The 20,012-nt window shown below is 39.4% G+C and overlaps 2 protein-coding genes across 3 annotated transcripts in view; one reads left to right on the top strand and one right to left on the bottom strand.

Annotated features, from left to right (window-relative positions):
* MCPH1 (microcephalin 1) overlaps nucleotides 1–20,012 on the top strand; it is a 265,284-nt gene that overhangs the window by 163,188 nt on the left and 82,084 nt on the right. The window lies entirely within an intron of this gene.
* ANGPT2 (angiopoietin 2) overlaps nucleotides 1–20,012 on the bottom strand; it is a 61,094-nt gene that overhangs the window by 28,456 nt on the left and 12,626 nt on the right. For both annotated transcript variants that reach the window (XM_008572051.1, XM_008572052.1), the window contains exon 2: nucleotides 1,695–1,850. In XM_008572051.1, the coding sequence (XP_008570273.1) occupies nucleotides 1,695–1,850 (156 nt within the window). The remainder of the gene's footprint in view (nucleotides 1–1,694; nucleotides 1,851–20,012) is intronic.

Genomic DNA, 20,012 nt, shown 5'->3' with positions numbered 1-20,012 from the left:
TGTGACTGAATCATTGTTATTAATTTAGTTCAATAATTGGCTGTGGAGGGCCGGCCCAGTGGCGCACTCTGTAGAGTGCGGCGCTTGAGAGCGCAGCGGCGCTCCCGCCGAGGGTTCGGATCTCATATAGAGACCGGTCCGCTCACTGGTTGAGCGCGGTGCGGGCGCGACACCGAGGGTTGCGATTCCGTTGCCGGTCGTGGTATGGGCGCGACACTGAGGGTTGCGATCCCGTTACTGGTCACGAAAAAAAGACAGAAAGGAAAAAAATAATAATAATTGGGTGTGGATATATTGATATATTTACTTTTTAAATTTTGTATCTTTTCATTTTTCACTTTCATTACCTCCTAGAATTAAATTTTTAGTATCTTATGATCTACTCTGTAAAATATTTATTTATATTTCTCCTAAAATGTTCTGATATTGTTTAAAGATTTGGTAATCAAATAATTTATATAAAAGTCTTTATTAAAAATCTCCAATTCTCATATGAAAATCTTTTACTCTTTTCCCACTTCCCTACTGTTTCCCTTCTCCAGCAGTTTTTAGAGACAGTGAAAGAACACCTGTGCCATTCTAGAAGTGGTCTTATCAGAGGGTGGCTTGTGGCTTCTCTTTTCTCACATCTCTTCCTGACTGATGTCTAGCATTTCTTGGTCCTTTTAGCTGAAAATTAGGTAGTGTGAATCATTTACAATTAAATCTACCCATTTTTTTTTAAAAGCATTACTTATAGTTCAGAGTAGGAAGGTGCTAACTTCATAAGCCTATAAAGAATACAAAGGTCAGAAATTAGACTCATCAGTTGAGAGGCAAGACTACAGGCATGGACTTGGAGCATCTCTATTAATTCTGCTAATAGCACTTTCTTCCCACGTGGGCTACTCTTATTGAGTCACTTTTTTATTACTATTTTGATATTTTAATGTTTTGCTGTTATTTTCATTTTTTCATAATTTAATTTTCTTCTTTTCTATTACTATTAGTCAGTGGCTCATAGAATCTTAAAGCTGAAAGAGAACTTGGCAATTAATTAATTGTCTGGCCCAGACCCTCATTTTATATTTAAAACCATGAGGCCTATAAAAGATACACGCCTTGCCATATTTAGTCATCCAGTTAACAGGAGGCATGGAGCCACTCCGGGGCTCGTGGCTAGTGGCTGTGGCCTGTTTGTCGGTGCCGCAGCACACAGCTTCTCCCTGTTGCTGTTGTTTCTTCCTCTACAAACTCATACCACAGACTGTTTTGACACTTCTTTGAGATTTAGGTTTTATCTTTTACTCAAGTTAGATTTAAGAACAAAATTTCTACCTCTCTGCCTCTGGTTTTCATTTCTCAGATGCATAAAAAGTTTAGGGCTTAGAAATGAAAAGTAATATCTAGAGTCCAGAAAATACTGGTGAGGCAGAGAAGCATTTATCTTATAGTAGTCAGGTGTGAGTAACATGGAAATAACTTGAATGTCCTTAATAGAATAAATGTAATTTGACCTCAGTATCAAAAATGGAAACATGTTTACTGATTTTAAATTCGTAACTAGCCATAAATTCTTAATTTCTTATAAAAGTTTCCTTTTCTCTTGCAGTGGAGCTTTCTTTAGTTTTCCATTATTTCACTGGGTACAGCACGATTGGATGCTGGTCTTTTAGGTGGCTGGACTGCTCTGTGTTCTATATTTCAGCACTTACTTGGGCCTCCACGTCAGTTAGTTTCCGTGTTTGCTCTGCTGTCTGATTGAGCAGGCTGGTTCCTATTTCTATCATCACAGCAGTCTGGTTCTGCACTGCATTCTGCTGCATCTCCGCCATCTCTTTCTTCATGTTGTCCTGGATGTAATTCTCAAGCTAGAGAAGAACAAGTGTTAGAAATGCGGTCATTAGTCAAGTGAGCAGAAACCTTATTCCTAAATATTTGCTACCTTTTCCCTATCCTTAAAAAAATCTATTTGGGGGCTGGCCCGGTGGCACACTGGAGAGTGCGCCGCCTGGGAGCGTGGCGGCACTAAATATTTGCTACCTTTTCCCTATCCTTAAAAAAATCTATTTGGGGGCTGGCCCGGTGGCGCACTGGAGAGTGCGCCGCCTGGGAGCGTGGCGGCACTCCCACTGAGGGTTCGGATCCCATGTGGAGACCAGTTCCTGCTCACTGGTTGAGCGCGGTGCGGGCACAACACCGAGAGTTGCGATTCTGTTGCCGGTCCCCGGTGCAGGCGCGACACCAAGGGTTGTGATCCCGTTACTGGTCAGTAAAAAAGATAAAAAGGAAAAAAAAAATCTATTTGAAGAAAGACCTGTACCTTGCCCCAATTTTGAAATCTTACTAGGTTTTTATACTAGCAGTAAAATACAGTGTGATTTTATTTTTACTCAACATCTGGCAACTTAGTTACATCACATGTAGGTAGGAGAGAGTCAAGCTGCTGGTTGTTTCTGTGTACCTCTAGATGTGCGTGCTATGGCAGGCCAGGATGCGTCCAGGCCATGCTCACAGATGGGCAGATGGTGAAGGGCAGCAGGAAGGACTGCTGGGGTCTTGCTGCTTTGATGTTGTGTCCCTTCTGCCATCACTGTCCATGTTATGTTCAAAATGAAAGTTTGGTACTAAGAAGCATTACTATTGCTGCCACATTCTAGACTTCTGGTTTCTGGAAATAAAGACTTTGGAAGGCTCTCTAAGAGGGACTGTGAGGAAAGCAGAACTTCTGATTTTCCCCGTAACCTACAGAACTACTACTCAGTGCCACACTCTGTGGTGCCCTGCCCCCCTTACCTCTTATTAAGTTCATGACATGCTGGACCTGTTAAGTTCTTCCTAACATATATGCACTTTTCACGATTTCATCATTTCACGTATCAGGCATACCTTTAATCTCACACTGCTCCCTTTGTCACCTGGCATGACATAAGATTGGTTCTCCTTCCAAGTTACCAAGGAAGATGGACATGCAAACTAATTTTAGCATTAGCTTAAATGAAGAAGCTAATTTCACTGCCATAGGTAAAATTACATAATTAAATGTGAATGCAAGACAACCTGAGGTATGGGAAGAACTTAAGGGCTTAGAGCCAGAGTAGCCTGCTCCCTGCTTTACAGCCTGAGATTCCAGGTAAGTTAATGAGGATTGTTCTCCCTTGGTTATTGAACAGATCAAATCAGTGTAAAACATGACAATTACTAGAACTCTGATCATTCATGAAATCGTGTAGTTGAAGCCTTTACTTCTTCATATTAATCAAAATAGATTAGAACACTATAAAAAAAAATCAGTTACTATTACTTGGCAGTCCAGCAACCAGCTTTAGTAGAGGCTTAAGAAAATGTGAAGGATATGATAGCCTTGTTAACCCTTTATCAGAGCTAGCCCAGGCTTTTTATTGTGATCTTTCTTTTTCATTCTTCTTCCCCCTCCCCCACCATTTTAAAAATTAGAACTTTTATGATTAAAATACACTATTTAAAACAATTCATAGATAAGTTTGTGATTTTCCCCCCCCCCCCCTTCATCATGGGAGTAAAGACATTTTTGAGGTTAAAGTTAAAGCTATATGTCATCCAAAGGAGTTGTCTTACTCTTAACACCCAGCAAAGATAATATTTAGGAAGATTAATTCTTGGAAGTTTGGAACCATAAAGATGTACTCAAGCTGGAGTTTAGTTTAAATTCATACTCAGAAATAATAATTTACAAACTACTATAAATAAAAAGTCTTAACCTTCTTATTGATTTCAGTACTTAAGAGCTAAATAAAAATTCTTCTGTCTTGTGTCATTCTAAATCATATGACTGGAAAGGGAAAATGAAACCTTTAATTACTAGAGCTTTCTAGAGCTACTGGGCCAAATGTGGTTACAACAATCAAGAGATATGAGAGGATTGTTTATAATTTGAAATTTTAAAGTCAGGTTTCAATTTAAAATGAGACATGGGAATTTTAAAAGATATATAGGCCTGATTTTTAAAAATAAAGTTTCTTACCTTTATTGCCATGTCTTAGTCTAAGCTTGAAACAATAGAATGCAAAATACGTCTTAAATCTCTACTTTTCAGCTTTTTGGGTTGCAAAGTATGTGTACTTTGTGTGTGTGCGTGTGTGTGTAAGAACGTCTTAAATCTCTACTTTTCAGCTTTTTGGGTTGCAAAGTATGTGTACTTTGTGTGTGTGTGTGTGTGTGTGTGTGTGTGTGTGTGTTAACCTTACAGTGAAGCAAATTACAGCTATATGTATATATGTGGACATGTATTTATATACAGATATTATGTATATAGTGTATATATGTATAGATATATACATATAGATATATACAGCTTTTGAAGGCATGTATCATTTTAAAATAAAGTAAAATTCTGTATGATACTAACCTAATTGCTAACTAATTGAAGTCTTTTGGAGAAAAATGGAACAGAAACAGAAATATCAAGTAGTAGACATTTTGTGTTGACGTAAGGAGGTTTATGTTCTTACACTTGAAGTAGTGAAATGAAATTAAGTTTTTAAGAGAAATATGTACCATGATGGATGGGTACTTTTTAAGACCAAGGAAGAAGATATAGTAGCCCTAGAAACAACAGCAACAGTAATAACCACATAATGATTGTTAATTTTATCGGTCCATGTTGCAGCTGCTATGTGAATCTCTTCCTGTGGATTCCAGGTGCCTAGTGTCAGAATAGACAGAGGCAGTACTCAGGACTGGCATGCCTGTAAGCAAAATATTAGTTCCACCCAGAGGCCACCTCAAACTTTTAATGTCTTTTAACAACCAAAAATGACATGTCTCAAAATTGGCTTGAGTGTGCCTTCCAATTCCTAGTCTCAGAGTGTCTTTTTTTTTTTTTTTCCTTTTTTGTCTTTTTTACTGACCAGTAAAGGGATCGCAACCCTCGGTGTTGCACCCGCACCGCGCTCAGCCAGTGAGCGGGAACCAGTCTCCACATGGGATCCGAACCCTCGGCGGGAGGGCCGCCATGCTCACAAGCGGCGCACTCTCCAGTGCGCCACCAGGCCGGCCCCTCAGAGTGTCTTAAAAAACAGACTACTTACCCCTCAGTTAAGGGCTGTTTTTACTAACAGAAAAACCTAGAGTTAGAGATTACCAGTGCTGATTTTATCTCCTGGGAGCATACTAACAAAAGAATCTGTTTTTCCTTTCAAAGACTAGCAATAATTTTTAGAGATAGAAAGACTATGGATGTTCATAATATAGTGTAAAATTGAACATCTCCAAATGCAGATCTGCCATTTAACGTAGACTTTCCATAAATCACTACGTATAAAGAAACATAAGATCAAATCCAGAAATGAAGGATTTGGCTGATCCACACTGACAGATGTTCCTTCAAATTTCTCTGGCTCTGGACCTTGATGAATTAGTTCTTCTATAGTTTATTGCACTAGAATGTCTTTCTGTTTAGTATTTCTCTTATTTTTACTGTCTGTGACTGAAACCCAGAAATGTAGAAATCTGCCCAATGACATTCTGTTTCAGTAGGAGGTCTTAGTACAAGGGGAAAAGATGAGATAAATAAGAGCTGTCATGCTGTGCTCTCCTTTGGCAAAGTTTTCCTATCCTTGTCATCTGCACTTAGCTCTCTCATTAAAACATTTCCAGGATATTTGAGCCTCCCGTGGGAGGAGACATGGTTTCTTTCTAATTTCATGTGTGGCTTCACATGTTCATATTTTACACGAATGTTTGACATCTCCTCTGTATCTGAAGGTGATCATGCGGTGATTGTGGTCTGTGGGCACAGGTGCCTCTGAAAAGGCCCCCGTACAAGCGTGAAAGGACAGTGTGCATTCTTTTCTTAGTGGTTTAAGCACTCTTCAAAGTGTGAGGCCTTGAGCTATTCCCCTTTTCTCAGAACTCAAACAAATTATCCAAATTTAACATTTTAGGGCTGTAGCCATCATTGTAGTTGTGTAGATTGTTTCTCAATGTTATTTGACTTGCTGAAAATAGTTGCACCCCAAACACAGTCTGTAAAACCTGGCAACACATCGTAGCTCAAGCAATCAGAATAAAATTTTAACAGACATATATATATATATATATATATATATATATATATATATATTTTTTTTTTTTATGTAAAATATATTCTGGGCTGGCCAGTTAGCTCAGTTGGTTAGAGCGTAGTGCTGATAACACCAGGGTCCAGTGTTTGATCCCTATACTAGCTAGGCACCAAAAAAAAAACAGTTGTCAAGTTTTTTACTACTCCCCCAACATTTTGAATGATCACATTTGACAGGAAAAATAAATCCATTTGCAAGGCAACTATGGCAGATTGATTTACACATTAAAATGTTTCTCTGGCTATCTTCCTTCTCACCAAGATTGTCATCATTATTTTTTATACCAAAAGAAGCATAATCTTGAAATTGGCTCAGGAAAGGAAAACATAGTGTATGAAAAGTATCCCCACCGTGGAGACTCTAAAGTTGGTCCCTCACCAACTGTACAGAATGGCTAAGAGATTTCTCTTTAAATACTGTTCAGTGTCCTCATCCCTTTTTATTAATTAGTTTCTATCCATCTGAGTGACTTAATTTTCCTAGTAAATTAAGAAATAATTTGAGGTGTTCTTAGAAACATTTCAGTCTTTACTATTTCAATTTGGAAACAAAATACTGCATCTCTCTCTCTCTCTCTCTCTCTCTCTCTCTGACACACACACACACACACACACACACGATTTTTCCTACCTCAGAGATCCCTTCTTCCCACCCAACTTCTAAGATCCTATCTCTTCTGAACTATTTCAATTTGGAAACAAAATACTGCATCTCTCTCTCTCTCTCTCTCTCTCTCTCTCTCTCTCTCTCTCTCTGACACACACACACACACACGATTTTTCCTACCTCAGAGATCCCTTCTTCCCACCCAACTTCTAAGATCCTATCTCTTCTGAATCGTCAGCCCCCAAATACCCTCCAACCGTCCTCCTTCAGAATCAGGAAGCAGATGCAAACTTGAGCACTCTGCAGCTCACACTCTATCCTTGCACCATTGCCCGATGAAGTCCAGATTCCTTCCCTGGCAACATGTTCCTCTTTCTGATAGGCACCCTGTGATCTCTATAACCTCCCGCCCTGGTGCATGCTGTCCCTTGGCCATGCCAGCAGCCTGGGGTGCTCCATACCTCCCACCTTTGTCTCTCCTGCTTTGTCTTGAGTCCTTCCCCTCCTGGGATCACATCCTCCCCCCGTGCACTCCCTCACCACAGATGCCTGTTAATACCAAAAACATTTTGTATTTGTTTCATTTCTTTTTACATCTCCTAATACTATAGGTTAATGTTCCTGTTTGTTTAGGATACCGAAATTCTGTAAAACCATTCTACATATACACCATAGCAACCACAAGCAAAACATTTGCTCTTATAATTAGTTTGAAAACTTGAATGCGAGATTATTAAATCCAGGGATATTCTGTTTGGAAGGCTTTTGACCTAATGTTCTTGGTTCCCTGTCATGAGGAAACTCTGAAGCATCATTTGAGGTCTCCAGACAGAAAAGTGGCAAAACTAGGCTTTCTTCCCCCTCCTTATAGAGCAGGGTTTTGTTTTGTTTTGCTGATCTAGAGACTTTGCTGCCTAAGCAGTTGTGTACTCAGCAGTACTCCATGAGAGATGCTGAGATTACAGGGGAGAGGCTGGAAGATGCATGTCTTAGGCAAACCTACACGTGCAGGAGACTGGGGATAGATGCATGACCCGTGGGTTAGAGGTCATATTCATATGCTCCATGAGCTGGGAAGTAAGTTTTCTCCTGTTCTCTTTGTATTGCAGAAAAACCCATGTCAAAGCTACTTGCCTCCCATTGACCCACATCATTACTTTGGCCCTTTCTTTCCACATTCATTGTAAGGCACTATAGAAAATCCAGGAGAAGTCTAAGGACTGAGAAGAGGGAAGCATGGCCCTTCTGGCACTGATTTTCCAGGTGGTTCATGTGGCTTCTCTTATAAGCAAATCTGCCTTCACCTATGCTAACCACATGGACCTGACCCTGCACAGGATCTTTCAGGAACTTCCTATAACTAATTTGTTCTGATCTATTCTTTTTGCTTTGTTTCTATTAATAATTTATTGGTTACTTTCTGTTATTGGATACTGTGTCTAAATAACCAACTCCTTTTCTACTTTCACTAGTACAAAGAGACTAAAAGCTCACTTGCTGACCACTATAAACTCAAAGATGTGGTAGAGAATAGAGGTGTAGGCAGCAGTTGGTAGCATACTAAGGTTAATAGTTCATCCCCCTCTTCCTGTGACAAACACCTTTTACAATGATTTGAGCATAGCAGTGTATCTGCTCCCTCGGATCATGACAAATTCGCTCTTATTTGTGAATGCAACTGCCTATTCTTTTCATTGTCTAATTGGGGCAGGGGGGCGAGTGTTTTTCACATATACTCATATCTCTTTGCCTTTTTGTCTGTTTCCATTACCATTACTCCAAAAGCTAAGAAGGAAATGTATTTTTCCACTCAAAATGTTCCAGTCATTTCCTACTGATAAAATGGCTATTTTTCATCAATAGCACTCATTTTATATATGTAGTTTTAATGAATCTGATATAGTAGTAACCTCATATAAATTTGTTTGGGCATTTCATATGGCAAAAAATGTCACATTTTACATGAGTGTCTTTTATAGGGCTCTTAGGGTTAGGTTATATTTACCCAAATGTGTATTAGAGCTCAGACCCACAGCACCTTATAGGTACCTGACACTTGTACAGACACCTGTAAGTCAAAGAGCAAATAAAATGCAGCAGACATTATAAAGTCATGCATACATATATGTACAGCAAGAATAATTAACGGCAATTTACAACTGCAAAATGCTTATATATGCACATATATATATATGTGTGTGTATACACACACACATATTATCTCAGTGGATCCTCACACTGCCTTAGCTTGGGTTTCCCCAAAAGCAGAACCTGAGACAAAGGCAAGCATACAGGCAGTTTATTTAGGAAGTAGTCCCAGAGAGCATCAGTAGAGGACAGGCAAGGGGGGCGGAGAGGAGAGATGGCCAGTTCAAATACGTGGACTTGGTCAGCACCACTGTAGCAGCTAGTGAGAAATCCCACAAGACCTTCTGAGAAGCCCTAGGAAGTGTGTCTCAGAGCCATGCACCTGGGGCAAGAAGGACTCCCTCACATCCCTCATTGAGCAAGGGTGGTTCTGGGCATTAACCCCCACACTGTGGGAGTGCTGAGGAGGTTCCACTGGCATCCCAAGGCAACTTGGGAGTCAAGGAGTTCCTGGCCAGGGAGCAGGCAAGGCATGTCTCTGGGAAGGACAGGAAGAAGAAGAGGTGGGGCCCAGAGGATTCAAAGTAGCTACAGAAGGTGTTCCCTACCAGAGCAGGAGAAAACCGAAGCTTGCAGAACTTAAATGCCTCACTCAGAGTCCTGTGGACCAGAGTTTGCAGGCTGTGACAGAAGACGAGCTGAGGTGCAGTGATGCTGAAACCGTGTCGAGTGGTATCTTATGTCTGCAGCCCACAGTTAGCAATTTGCTGCAGTGAGTGTGTTGGAGAGGAGAACTGCGGTAAAAACAACCATTCTGAAAATGACAATATTTCTAGTAGACTGGAGAAAGGGCAAAGCTAGAGACAGAAAACCAAGGCGAAAATCCCCTTAAGAGGAAGACAGAATGTAAGATTGGCAAGGCTGCAGCAGCCAAAGCAATGAAAAAGAAATTCACTTTTAAAAAGCTCAGCAAATACCCAATTGCATATAAGATATTCCGCAAACTTTTGCCATTTGTCTGTTTCTTGGGATATTTTGGCAAGTCCTCACCTCAGGAGGTATTAGTGATGTTTCCTACAGTGGTAGAAATAAAATATAAAACTCTTTTTTAAGTATAAAATATTTATGTGTATAATACAAAATATATAAAAATATAAAAACTCATTTTTAAAATGCACTGAATTATAAGTGATTACGAATAGAAGCAGTTGGAGTTCAGTTCTAGGAGTGAGATTGATGAATTTAGGCTACAGTATACTGGGAATTTCTTTTTTATTTTATTTATTTATTTTTATTTTTGGCAGATCTGAACTCTTGACCTTGGTGCTATAACATCACTCCCTTACCAACTGAGCGAACTGACCAGCACTGGGCTTTCTTTTTTAAGTGAAACTAAAGTATTCTTGCCCTCTGAATTTAAGGAACACTGAAAGAAAAATAATAAAGTGAGAAATATCTCAGTGTCTTTCTGTGCCAGATAGGATCTTTGAAACATGTATGTCTATAAACACACAAGCACACATGTGAGATACAGGCAAGGGAGGGAACTTTAAAAAGTTCGTGAAAAGTAGAATTAAAAGACAACATGAATCTTTCCATGAGCTTCTTGAAGACCCCTCATACGTATATATGTCTCTCTCTATATATATCCCTTTCACCTCTCTGTGGAATAACACATTCAGAAGCTGGGGTCAAGGGGGTGGTCTTTAGAAACCACTGATACTGTTGGCCTTTGACTGTGTGAATGAGGACACTAGGACTGGGCCACAGTGCTAACTTGCAGCAGAGTATAAATTCACATCCTGGTCTCCTCCAGCACTCTTACCTGTACTTACCTTAAAAATTGGTGCTACCCAAGCACTAACATTCTTACTTATCACTTCTACGGTGAAGTATTCAGATACCAAAGGTATGTCTGTCTTTTCTCTGTCCTGTTCTGCTGTCTCTTTCTGTAGTATATGGTTTGCTAAAATCTTGGATGAACCTCTATGGATGATGTAGTGTGATCATCTTTAGAGCAGGTTTTTTTTTCTTTTTAACATAAACTGAATTTACAGAGTCACAACCAATAGACTAGAAGTATAGAAAAGGGAAAAAGCTGAAGAAACTGAGATGGTTTTTGTCTAGAAGATACTTTCAAGGCAAACTAGTTTGCTGTCCTTCATGGGAACAGCAGGAAGCTTATGTTTTTTCTTTTTTAAAAACAAGCTGAAGAAACTGAGATGGTTTTTGTCTAGAAGATACTTTCAAGGCAAACTAGTTTGCTGCCCTTCATGGGAACAGCAGGAAGCTTATGTTTTTTCTTTTTTAAAAACTGTGGGGAGTGGACTTGGGAATGCTTGAGAAAGCTCAGAACTGGGCCATCTCTGCCTTGCCAGGTCCTGCTGCCTCTGGACAGAACCCCCAGCCAACCCTTCTGCTTCTTTATCTCCTCTTTCTGCTAGCACCCAAAAAGTAGAAAGAGTTCCAATGGATAGAATTTTTGAGGTAATATTGGAAGATGCTCCAGATACACAGGATTAATTTACATGAAAACTCAGCATTAGGGCCTGCCATCTTTCGTATGTAAAGATTTACTACTGACCCACCATCAGCAAATGTATTTTTACAGTTATTTTCTCAGTGTGAACAATAGCTCTCCGCCAAACTGTTGATATTCTCTTGCCTGAATACCCTTCTATCTGCTTTACCCTGGATTAGAATAAATGGATACAAATGCATACAAAGTACAGTGGTGCTGCTTTGTATCTGTTGCAAGCACCATGAGCTTCACACCGTGAGTGAGAGTTACTGCAGCATGATGCCAGGAAATTTTTAGGCAAGAAGTGTGTTCTTTCATTTTGATTTTCATGTTTGTAAAGATATAGCTGAAGCTTTATTAATTTAATGATTTTATAACGGCTGAAGTTCATGCTTTCCTGAACTATTTAGGAAGAAAAATCTACCCCTTCTATTCAATTAGATTATCTCTCCTCTGACCTCTGGTTCAGTTCCCATCCTCCCAAGTGTTTAAAGCTACCAGGTTTTTTTGGTTTTTGTTTTCGTATTTATTTACATAACTTCAGTTCCCTTGTGTGCATGTACTTTCAGAATTGTACATCTGCCTGTGCTTTACAGATGCTAACAGTAACTGATCTTTTTATAACTCACATTAGAAACACAAATTATTTGTTTAACTAGGCTATGTTTTGCACATTAATCTTTAAAGCCGTAACATATTTTTAAGCATTTTAACAAAGTTATTTTAAAGCTGATCACAGTAGAATTTTATTAAATAAGAAGCAATGCAGCAGAGCAAAGTAATAGTCAGTGTCCAATTATGTTGCAAGACAGGACAGAATGACTTTTTTTTTTTTTAATAATTATGACACTTCTTTTCTTGATCACGAATTTGATAGGAAGTGTATTAAGTATATATCAACATATTTACTTTTCACAATTTGAATTTTTGATAGATAAGCTTGGACCACCACTGTTCATTTTGGAAGGCCATAGCAAAACCTTAAGCATGTTCTGATTCTGTCTGTAGCCATCAGTCCAGCAAAAGTGTTCTGAAAACCACATGCACTGTGTTCTGTGGATGACTATAGTTTGCCTGCACTGAGAAGAGAGAGTTGACTAGGAACTGCAAGTGGTGATTATGACTCTGGGCAAGTCACTGAGCATCTAATTATGTCTTCCGAGACCTCCTGGTCCAAAATAAGAGAGTGTCTTACTACAAAATATATGGTGTGTCGAACTTCTCTTCATAAAACACCAGTTTTAGGAATGATGTTGTTTCTAACTTGTTTTCAGAGGGAGTTTATTGAATTTTGTTTCAGGGGTGTGTCATTGGTATATTGGATGAGGAGGGGGTCACTTTCTCTCTGATGGTTGAGTAGGAAAAAGTGTGCAAGATTTGGCCATAAAATGAAGGTGTCACTGCTCCAAGTGGAGTTTAGACACACATTATTTTATTTCTATAGGATTAGTCACTTATCCTAAATAATGTTTGCATAAAATTGCTCTTGAAGAAGGAATTAATTTAAATAAAGGCATACATATGGCATTTAGGGTTATACTTTGTCATAAAAGAAACTTTCTTATATACAAAGCTGCTATATATAACATCTGTTGAACTGTCCCACTCATGAGGAGTTGAAATATATTTTGTGGCCAGTTACATAATTCCAGATGGAACCTGATGAATGGCACTCTTTGGTAAGCACTTTTCATTCATTCTTTTCTCACGGTACAGTCATGTCATGATTTTCATTTGTAAATGTCACTTCATGGAGACTAGTATGATGTGTTAATGCCCTGTGATTCAGCTTTTTAAAAATAATATAGTAGATTGCTGTTAAAATAAATGCTGTCACAGATATCACATTGAATAAAAGAAGCCACACACAAAAGAGTACTTAACTCTGTGATCCCATTTACATAAAGTTCAAGAATAGATCAAACTTATCGATGGTAATAAAAGAGTAATAACTTCTGGTGGAAGGAGCTTGGGGGGTGCGAGAGAGGTTAGTAAATGAGAAGGGGCTTCTGGAATGCTGAAAATGATCTTGATCATGGTACTAGTTATATGAGTAAATTAATATTTTTAAAAGTTCATCAAGCTGTAAATTTAAGTTTAGTACACTTTATACATTCCCTATTTTATATCTAAATAAAAAGATTTTTAAAAGGAAAAGATACTTAAAATGAAATGTTTGACAGATTTTGCTGTGACACCATAACCCTAGTTACTGTGGGTGATCTTATTTATCTCTGTCTGCAGCTTTCATCTGGGAATGCCTAAAGAAATGAACTTAGGAAAAGTAATTTTAAAGTAACTGTCTACAGGGAATCGGGGATTAAACCGTTCTAGCTGCTTGAAAAGGGTTAAAAGTATTCGGTTAGGTAAATTAGTAATCTAACATTCTGAAACATAGTTCTTTCCGGATCAAGCATAAAAGGCATTTGCTCTTGGAAGACCAAGAAAGAATTCATGCAGTTCCCATTTGTCTAAAAATAAATAATAAATAAATAAATGTCTGAGTCATGTATTGCATTTTGTTGGAATTCAGTGTCTTCAAGAATAGGAGGAAAATGATTTATGCTATGAATATAATTGTTCTACCCATTGCCCATTGGAATGAATACAAAATTGCTCTGAGAATGTGAAGTAAATGAATTGCTTAAATTGAATTCTGTTTTGAATTACTCCGATGCAAGTGTTTCTTACTTTTGAGCATCAGTATAAAATCCTGAATAAAATAGCTTTATTTATGTTTAATTAAGTTGGGGAAAAAGTTATATTTGTGATTTGTAAGTCATCATTATAGCACAGGTTTGGGAATCAAGTGCATCTAGGTGTGAATCATATCTCGGCTCCACATGAGCTAGTGGCTCAACAGTTCTAAACCTTACATTTCTCATTGGTAAAACAGATATATAAATGCCTACAGTGCTATGTTGGTGTGAAAATTAAATTGGAAAAATGAGCACAGTTCCATGTGTGCTGAGGTATCCTGGGTCCCTGCAGAAAACGCATAGGAGCAGCAGGAGGTAGTTTAAATGTTCAAAGGAAACCCCACAATACTCAACATCTGTGAGCCACTAGAAAAATAATTAGCTCAAAGTAGCTCACAGTTTCAGCACTATTAGATTGTGCATCTATGCATAGCTGGGTTTTTGGTGGTTGCTGTCATAAAAAATAGGTACTGCAGGAAAATCAGCATGGAGCTTGAAATAAGGGTGGCAGTGTTCAGTCGGATTCCAGAGTTTGAGAAGTTGCACAGTGCCTAACTGGCAAATATATTCCATTCAGAAATCACTGAGGTTATGTAAGGAAAAAATAGTAAGATAGTATCATTTTTTTCTTTCAATTTATGTGTTATTTGTGTTTTCAAATGGCTTCTAACTTTTCAGGTTATAAATACCTAAACTGTTTGAACCTAACTACTTAATAAAGGTAACTATTAGGTATTTCTATTGGCCCAGAGTTACTGTGAAAAAATAATTGATGAAACATTAACAGTACCGTGAGCTGAGAAGGTTTGAGAACATCTTGCATAGAACCTTGCATTTGGTGGGACCCCTTTTCTTCCCTTCCTCCAATCCAAATATTGTCTTTTATTGGATTCTCTATGATTTGTTATGTTTGCTGGGAAACTAGTAAATCAAAAAGAACTAGTAAATGATATAAGACCTTCATTAAGATGTATACTTCAATATTTTCCTACCTTCTGAAACCATTAATAAAAACAACCATATTCCTTACAAGCTATTTGGTTGGCACTGTCTCTCCTTTGAGGTAAACAGCTTCTTCTTTTTTTTTTTTGTGACCGCTAAGGGGATCGCAACCCTTGGTGTGGTGTCACCCACACCGCGATCAGCCAGTGAGCGCACCGGCCATTCCAATATAGAATCGAACCCGCGGCGGGAGCGCCTCTGCGCTCCCAGCGCTGCACCCTCCTGAGTGCGCCACGGGGTCGGCCCTGAACAGCTTCTTTAAGCTTAGTGTACCTCAGTAGAAAGGTTCTCAGAACAGCATGAATATGTCTTGTGGGGTGTTAGGGTTGCCGCCAGGCTGGCACATGTTTGGTGGTACAGTGGAAGTGTAGTACTGGGGCCGGTTTTACAAATGTCATGTGGTCCGTTTCTGCCTGATTAGTAGTTTGCATGCCTACCATCCTCACTTGTTCTAAGATGAACCAGTCTCATAACATTAAGTTACAAAGAAAAGCCAAATTTACTTGAACACCACAGCAATTTGGGAAGTGAATTTTCAGTGTGATTCTCCAAATGCTTGTGGTAAAAGTACAAGGGACTTGAATCATTTTCCCATAATTAGTTTCAGTTCTGGAGGTCTGCCCCTCTCCCTAATCCTCCTGCCTTGCATGCACATCTCTTCCAGTAGAAGCTAGTGGAAAATTCCAAGACCCTTTTACACTACTGTCATGAGTTATAAAAAGCATGCCATTCAGAATTGACTTTTTCTTCTGCATGCTTGAATTTTTACTCCCAGCTTGAAGGAAAAAGTCATCTGAAGATCTATTTCTCTATCAATGGGGTCAAGGGGCCACAGCATCACTTAGAACCAGCACAGAATAGCTGACCCAGTTTTCTTCATCTTTAGGGGGTCAAATATTTGTATCGATGACTGCTTTTGGGGTGATGGTGTGTGATAGCACAGCACACCCGCACTTCGTTTTCAGAGCCACAGCAACACTCATTCACACAAGTCACTTGAGATTCCCATCCTAACTAACACACTCAGAACAAAAGCTCACATGCCGGTGGGAATGGGGGCCAGGGCAAGCTCAGGAAGGAGGGAGCAGCAGCAGAGCTTCTCCTATTGTTGGGTTGGTTTGTTTGTTTCAATCAAAATGTGAGTCATCTTGTCCTCATTTTTCAACCAGAACTCACTGTGGTTACTTCTATAATTTGGTATTGACTCCTACAAGGCAGTTTAACTTTATCAGTGGTAGTGCATTGTGGAAAGCTTCCCTCAGTTGTAGAAATTTAGCTTCAAATTAAAGTGGTCCGAGCGCCAGCCCAAACTTTGTGGCTTAAGGTCTTTATTGAATCCCTGCAGCGGAAGAACCTACATTAGGGTTTTGGCTGCTCTTTGTGATAAATTATGAGTAGTTGGTTCCACTGGAATCTTGGCCCTCTCTGGAGTGGCTTTAGGAGGATTCTGGCTTAAGGAGGCCAAGGTTAGCACATAAGTGAGGCTTTTGTCCCAAGTGCCTTTTCTGCATCCCAGCATTTTCCAGATGATATGTATAGACCTAACAGCACAATTCTACTGTTCCTGCACCCTTAGCCTTCAGTCCCCTGCAACTTGGATGCCTTTGGGGGAAAAGTCCATGCTAGCCTAGGAAATTTCCTGAAAATGGCAGTGGTAAATTCAGAATTGTAATTTGAATCCTCATCTTAATCATTGTCCCCAGTGGCCACCGGCTCTGCTCTGCTCTGCTTTTTCATGGCAACTGGATTGTGCATTTCAGTGGCCACAGTAACTGTTCAAGGATCAAGATCAGACCAGCTGTCTTTGAAAGACAAGCTTACATGAGTACACCTAATGGATGTTTATAACGATGACCATGAAGTCATACAAGTGAAGCATAATACTATTTAGAAAGGTTCTTTTTTTTTTTTTCCTCTTTGTCTTTTTTCATGACCGGTAACGGGATCGCAACCCTCGGTGTCACGCCCGCACCGCGCACAACCAGTGAGCGGACCGGTCTCTATATGGGATCCGAACCCTCGGCGGGAGCGCCACCACACTCCCAAGCGCCGTACTCTACCGAGTGCGCCACCGGGCCGGCCCCTAGAAAGGTTTTTAAATAAAAGAAAGAAAAATCCTGTTGCTCACAGAAGCAGGCTCAAATCTGGAAAACTGTTGTGTATAACAAGCACCTCTCTGATGAGCAGTGGATGGATGCTTGGGCCCTTTCTTTTATCATCTCCCTTTATTCTCCATTGAATGTTGATACAGTTCCATCTTTCTTTAGTCATCTGTTGTGTTATTTCAGTATCTTGTTAACCTCTGATTCTAACCTAAGGAGAATTATATTATGTTTGACCAGTGCTTAAAGTTACCGCAACAATCTGTTCTTCAAATGTTCGTTCTGGGCACCTCAGGAATAAACACCAAGACCACTCCTCAACATAATTTTCTTAAAAGGGGATATCATTAGAACGTAGATCAGTCTTGTAACTCATTCAGGCAGCTTTAAGTCAATCCAACTGTATAGATTCCAAAGATAACAGTACAAGAAAAACAATACATGGGTTTGTCCAATTAAGAAGTATTGAAGTGTTGACTTCCATAAAAGAACAGAAATGTCAGTCTACAGTAGTACCATGGATACATAAATTATGTTAAACTCATACAATGGACTACTACACGGGAATGGAAAAGAGAACATTTTAATAATTACAGCAATGTGGATGAATCACAGAAATAATAAAACAGGCCAAAAAACAGAATATGAACTGTATTGTTCCAATTATGTGAAATTCAAAACTTAGCAAAATTAACCTATGGTGGGTGATAGAGAGCAGAGTCAGGGTTAGCCTTGTGAGGAGGGGACACTGATTAGGAGGGGCAGGGGAACACCCGCAGTGCTGGAAATGTTCTGTATCTTGAACTGGGTGACTATTACACAGGCACATGTATATAAAAAGTCATTAGGTTACACACTCACGATCTGTGAATTTTATTCTGTGTAAGTCATATATCAAAAAAAAAAGTGCTGGATTCCATAAAACAGAGACAGCACCACATAGAGTCTGAGGCACAGCGAAGCCAGCAACCTGTGTCAATAAGGAGGCCAGGCTGGCTCTGTCTGGGAGAATGTTTGGTGCAGCAGGCGTGTATGTGGGAATGGAGGACCTTCCTGCTCTTGAAGGCTTATTCTGCCCAAACTTTATTCCTACAGTGCTTGTCTTCAATATTCCCACAGTGCTGTCTTCAAAAGAGTTGCATTTCACCTTTACCAACTAACTTGCTTATTCACAAATCCCTCTCATCCCTGGAAACCTGTACTGTCGTCTTCAGACCTAACTGGCTGCATTTTACAGCTACAGTGCACAAGGGTCTCGTCATAGCCAAGGGAGGCAGCTGCTGTTTGTGCTTAGCCAAAGACGCAGCATGTGGAGGCTTAACCGCTTGTCAATCTAGGCTCCAGTCAGAAGAAGGAGGCAGCAGAGCCCGGGGAGATCGAGCACTGCTATTAGTTGCAGGGCTTTGACACAGGCATGCCTGGGTTAACATGCTGCTCTGCAGCCTGCTGCCCCTCTGATCAAGCAAGTAACTCAGCATCTCAGCACTTCCTAACAACAATACAGTGTCTACCAAAACTGTTCTCCTCCCTGTTTCCCATGCTTGTTCCCACTCAGTAATGGGCGTGCTTTGGATGAGACACTTGGTGTGCAGTGTTAGAATGCAGATGTTGGGGGAATGTAGTACAGTCTGTCAAAAATCCACAAAAAGAGGTGTAGATTCTTTATTTGAAAATCTGTTTTATTTGAAGAGGCTCTGAAGTGAAGAAACTTTATCATAGTTTTGCCAAGTATGTGCCTTCTGATAACTCTCTGAGCTTCAGTTACATATCTACAAACAAAGAAGAGAGTATCTACCTTAAATGGGCTGTTGTGAAAATAACACATAGTATGCACCCAGTAAATGCCAGCTGCCACCACGGTGATGTTCAGCAGCATGGTCACCACGGTCATTTTACAGTAACCGCCCATGGAACGACATAGGGAACAGTGCGTTCCCTGTGTTGACTTCAGTGACGCTATCATAATGAACAATATCCTTTCTGCAAGAACCCTGTAGACTTTCTAAACAAATGAGCAAAGGATGCTAGCTTCACAGTAACGAGCGACAGCCTCTTGTTTTGTTTTTGAGAGGTGAGTGAGTGCTAAGTAAAATATTTCCTGCGCCATCACCTTCCATGGCGCTGGGATCCTGATCTCAGCCGGCCATCGCAGCTGACATAGGATTTTTAATCACTTAAACTGAAATGGATAGAAGGTCCCTGTTAAGTAGAAAGAACTGTTTATTATCAAACATTTTTCATCCTTCTTTTCCCTTTTTTCCCTTTCTCATCCAGAGACTGTTTAACAGCAGTGGTGTTTAGGGGTGAAGAAAGGGAATGGAAAGGTTGCATGCCACCATTAATCCTGTGCATGGTAGCTGTGGAACCCTCATGGCACGGGGCAGGCTGATCATGTAACAAATAAACTACCTGTATTGAAAAATGTCCCATTACAGGAAAAAGCATATATGGATTTATTGTGTTTATTACTCATAAGGGAACCATATTTGAAAATTTGGACAATTAATTACATGTCACAAAATAACCAATTGTTATTTGAGGAGATGGTATTCTGTTAACTTCTTATCCCAACACCATTACTTTTAAGAACTGTTACAGTTAAGCTTAAAACAATTCTGATCAGGAATACCTGTTATTAATACTTTATGTTAAAGTATTTAACTTTATGTTAAAGTTGGATGCCTTTTTTTATATATAAGAATATTTAAGAATCCATTCCTTAGTAGTTAAAAATAATAAGGAATTTAATGCATTCTCCCCAAATGTTAAACATAGATAACTAGCTTATGGTGGGAATTTTATGGTTTTATGCTACTCAGCAAAATGTAATTCTTTCTAGCAGCATTTTTCCACCAAAATTAAGAAAATCAAAATTAAGAAGACCAGTTTGTATAGAGAAAATTTTTTTTTT

This window comes from Galeopterus variegatus, unplaced genomic scaffold, assembly GCF_000696425.1.
Source record: "Galeopterus variegatus unplaced genomic scaffold, G_variegatus-3.0.2 Scaffold749, whole genome shotgun sequence".
NCBI lineage: Eukaryota > Metazoa > Chordata > Mammalia > Dermoptera > Cynocephalidae > Galeopterus > Galeopterus variegatus.
The sequence above is the reverse complement of the archived record's forward strand: the minus strand, read 5'-3'. Positions and strand labels throughout refer to the sequence as shown.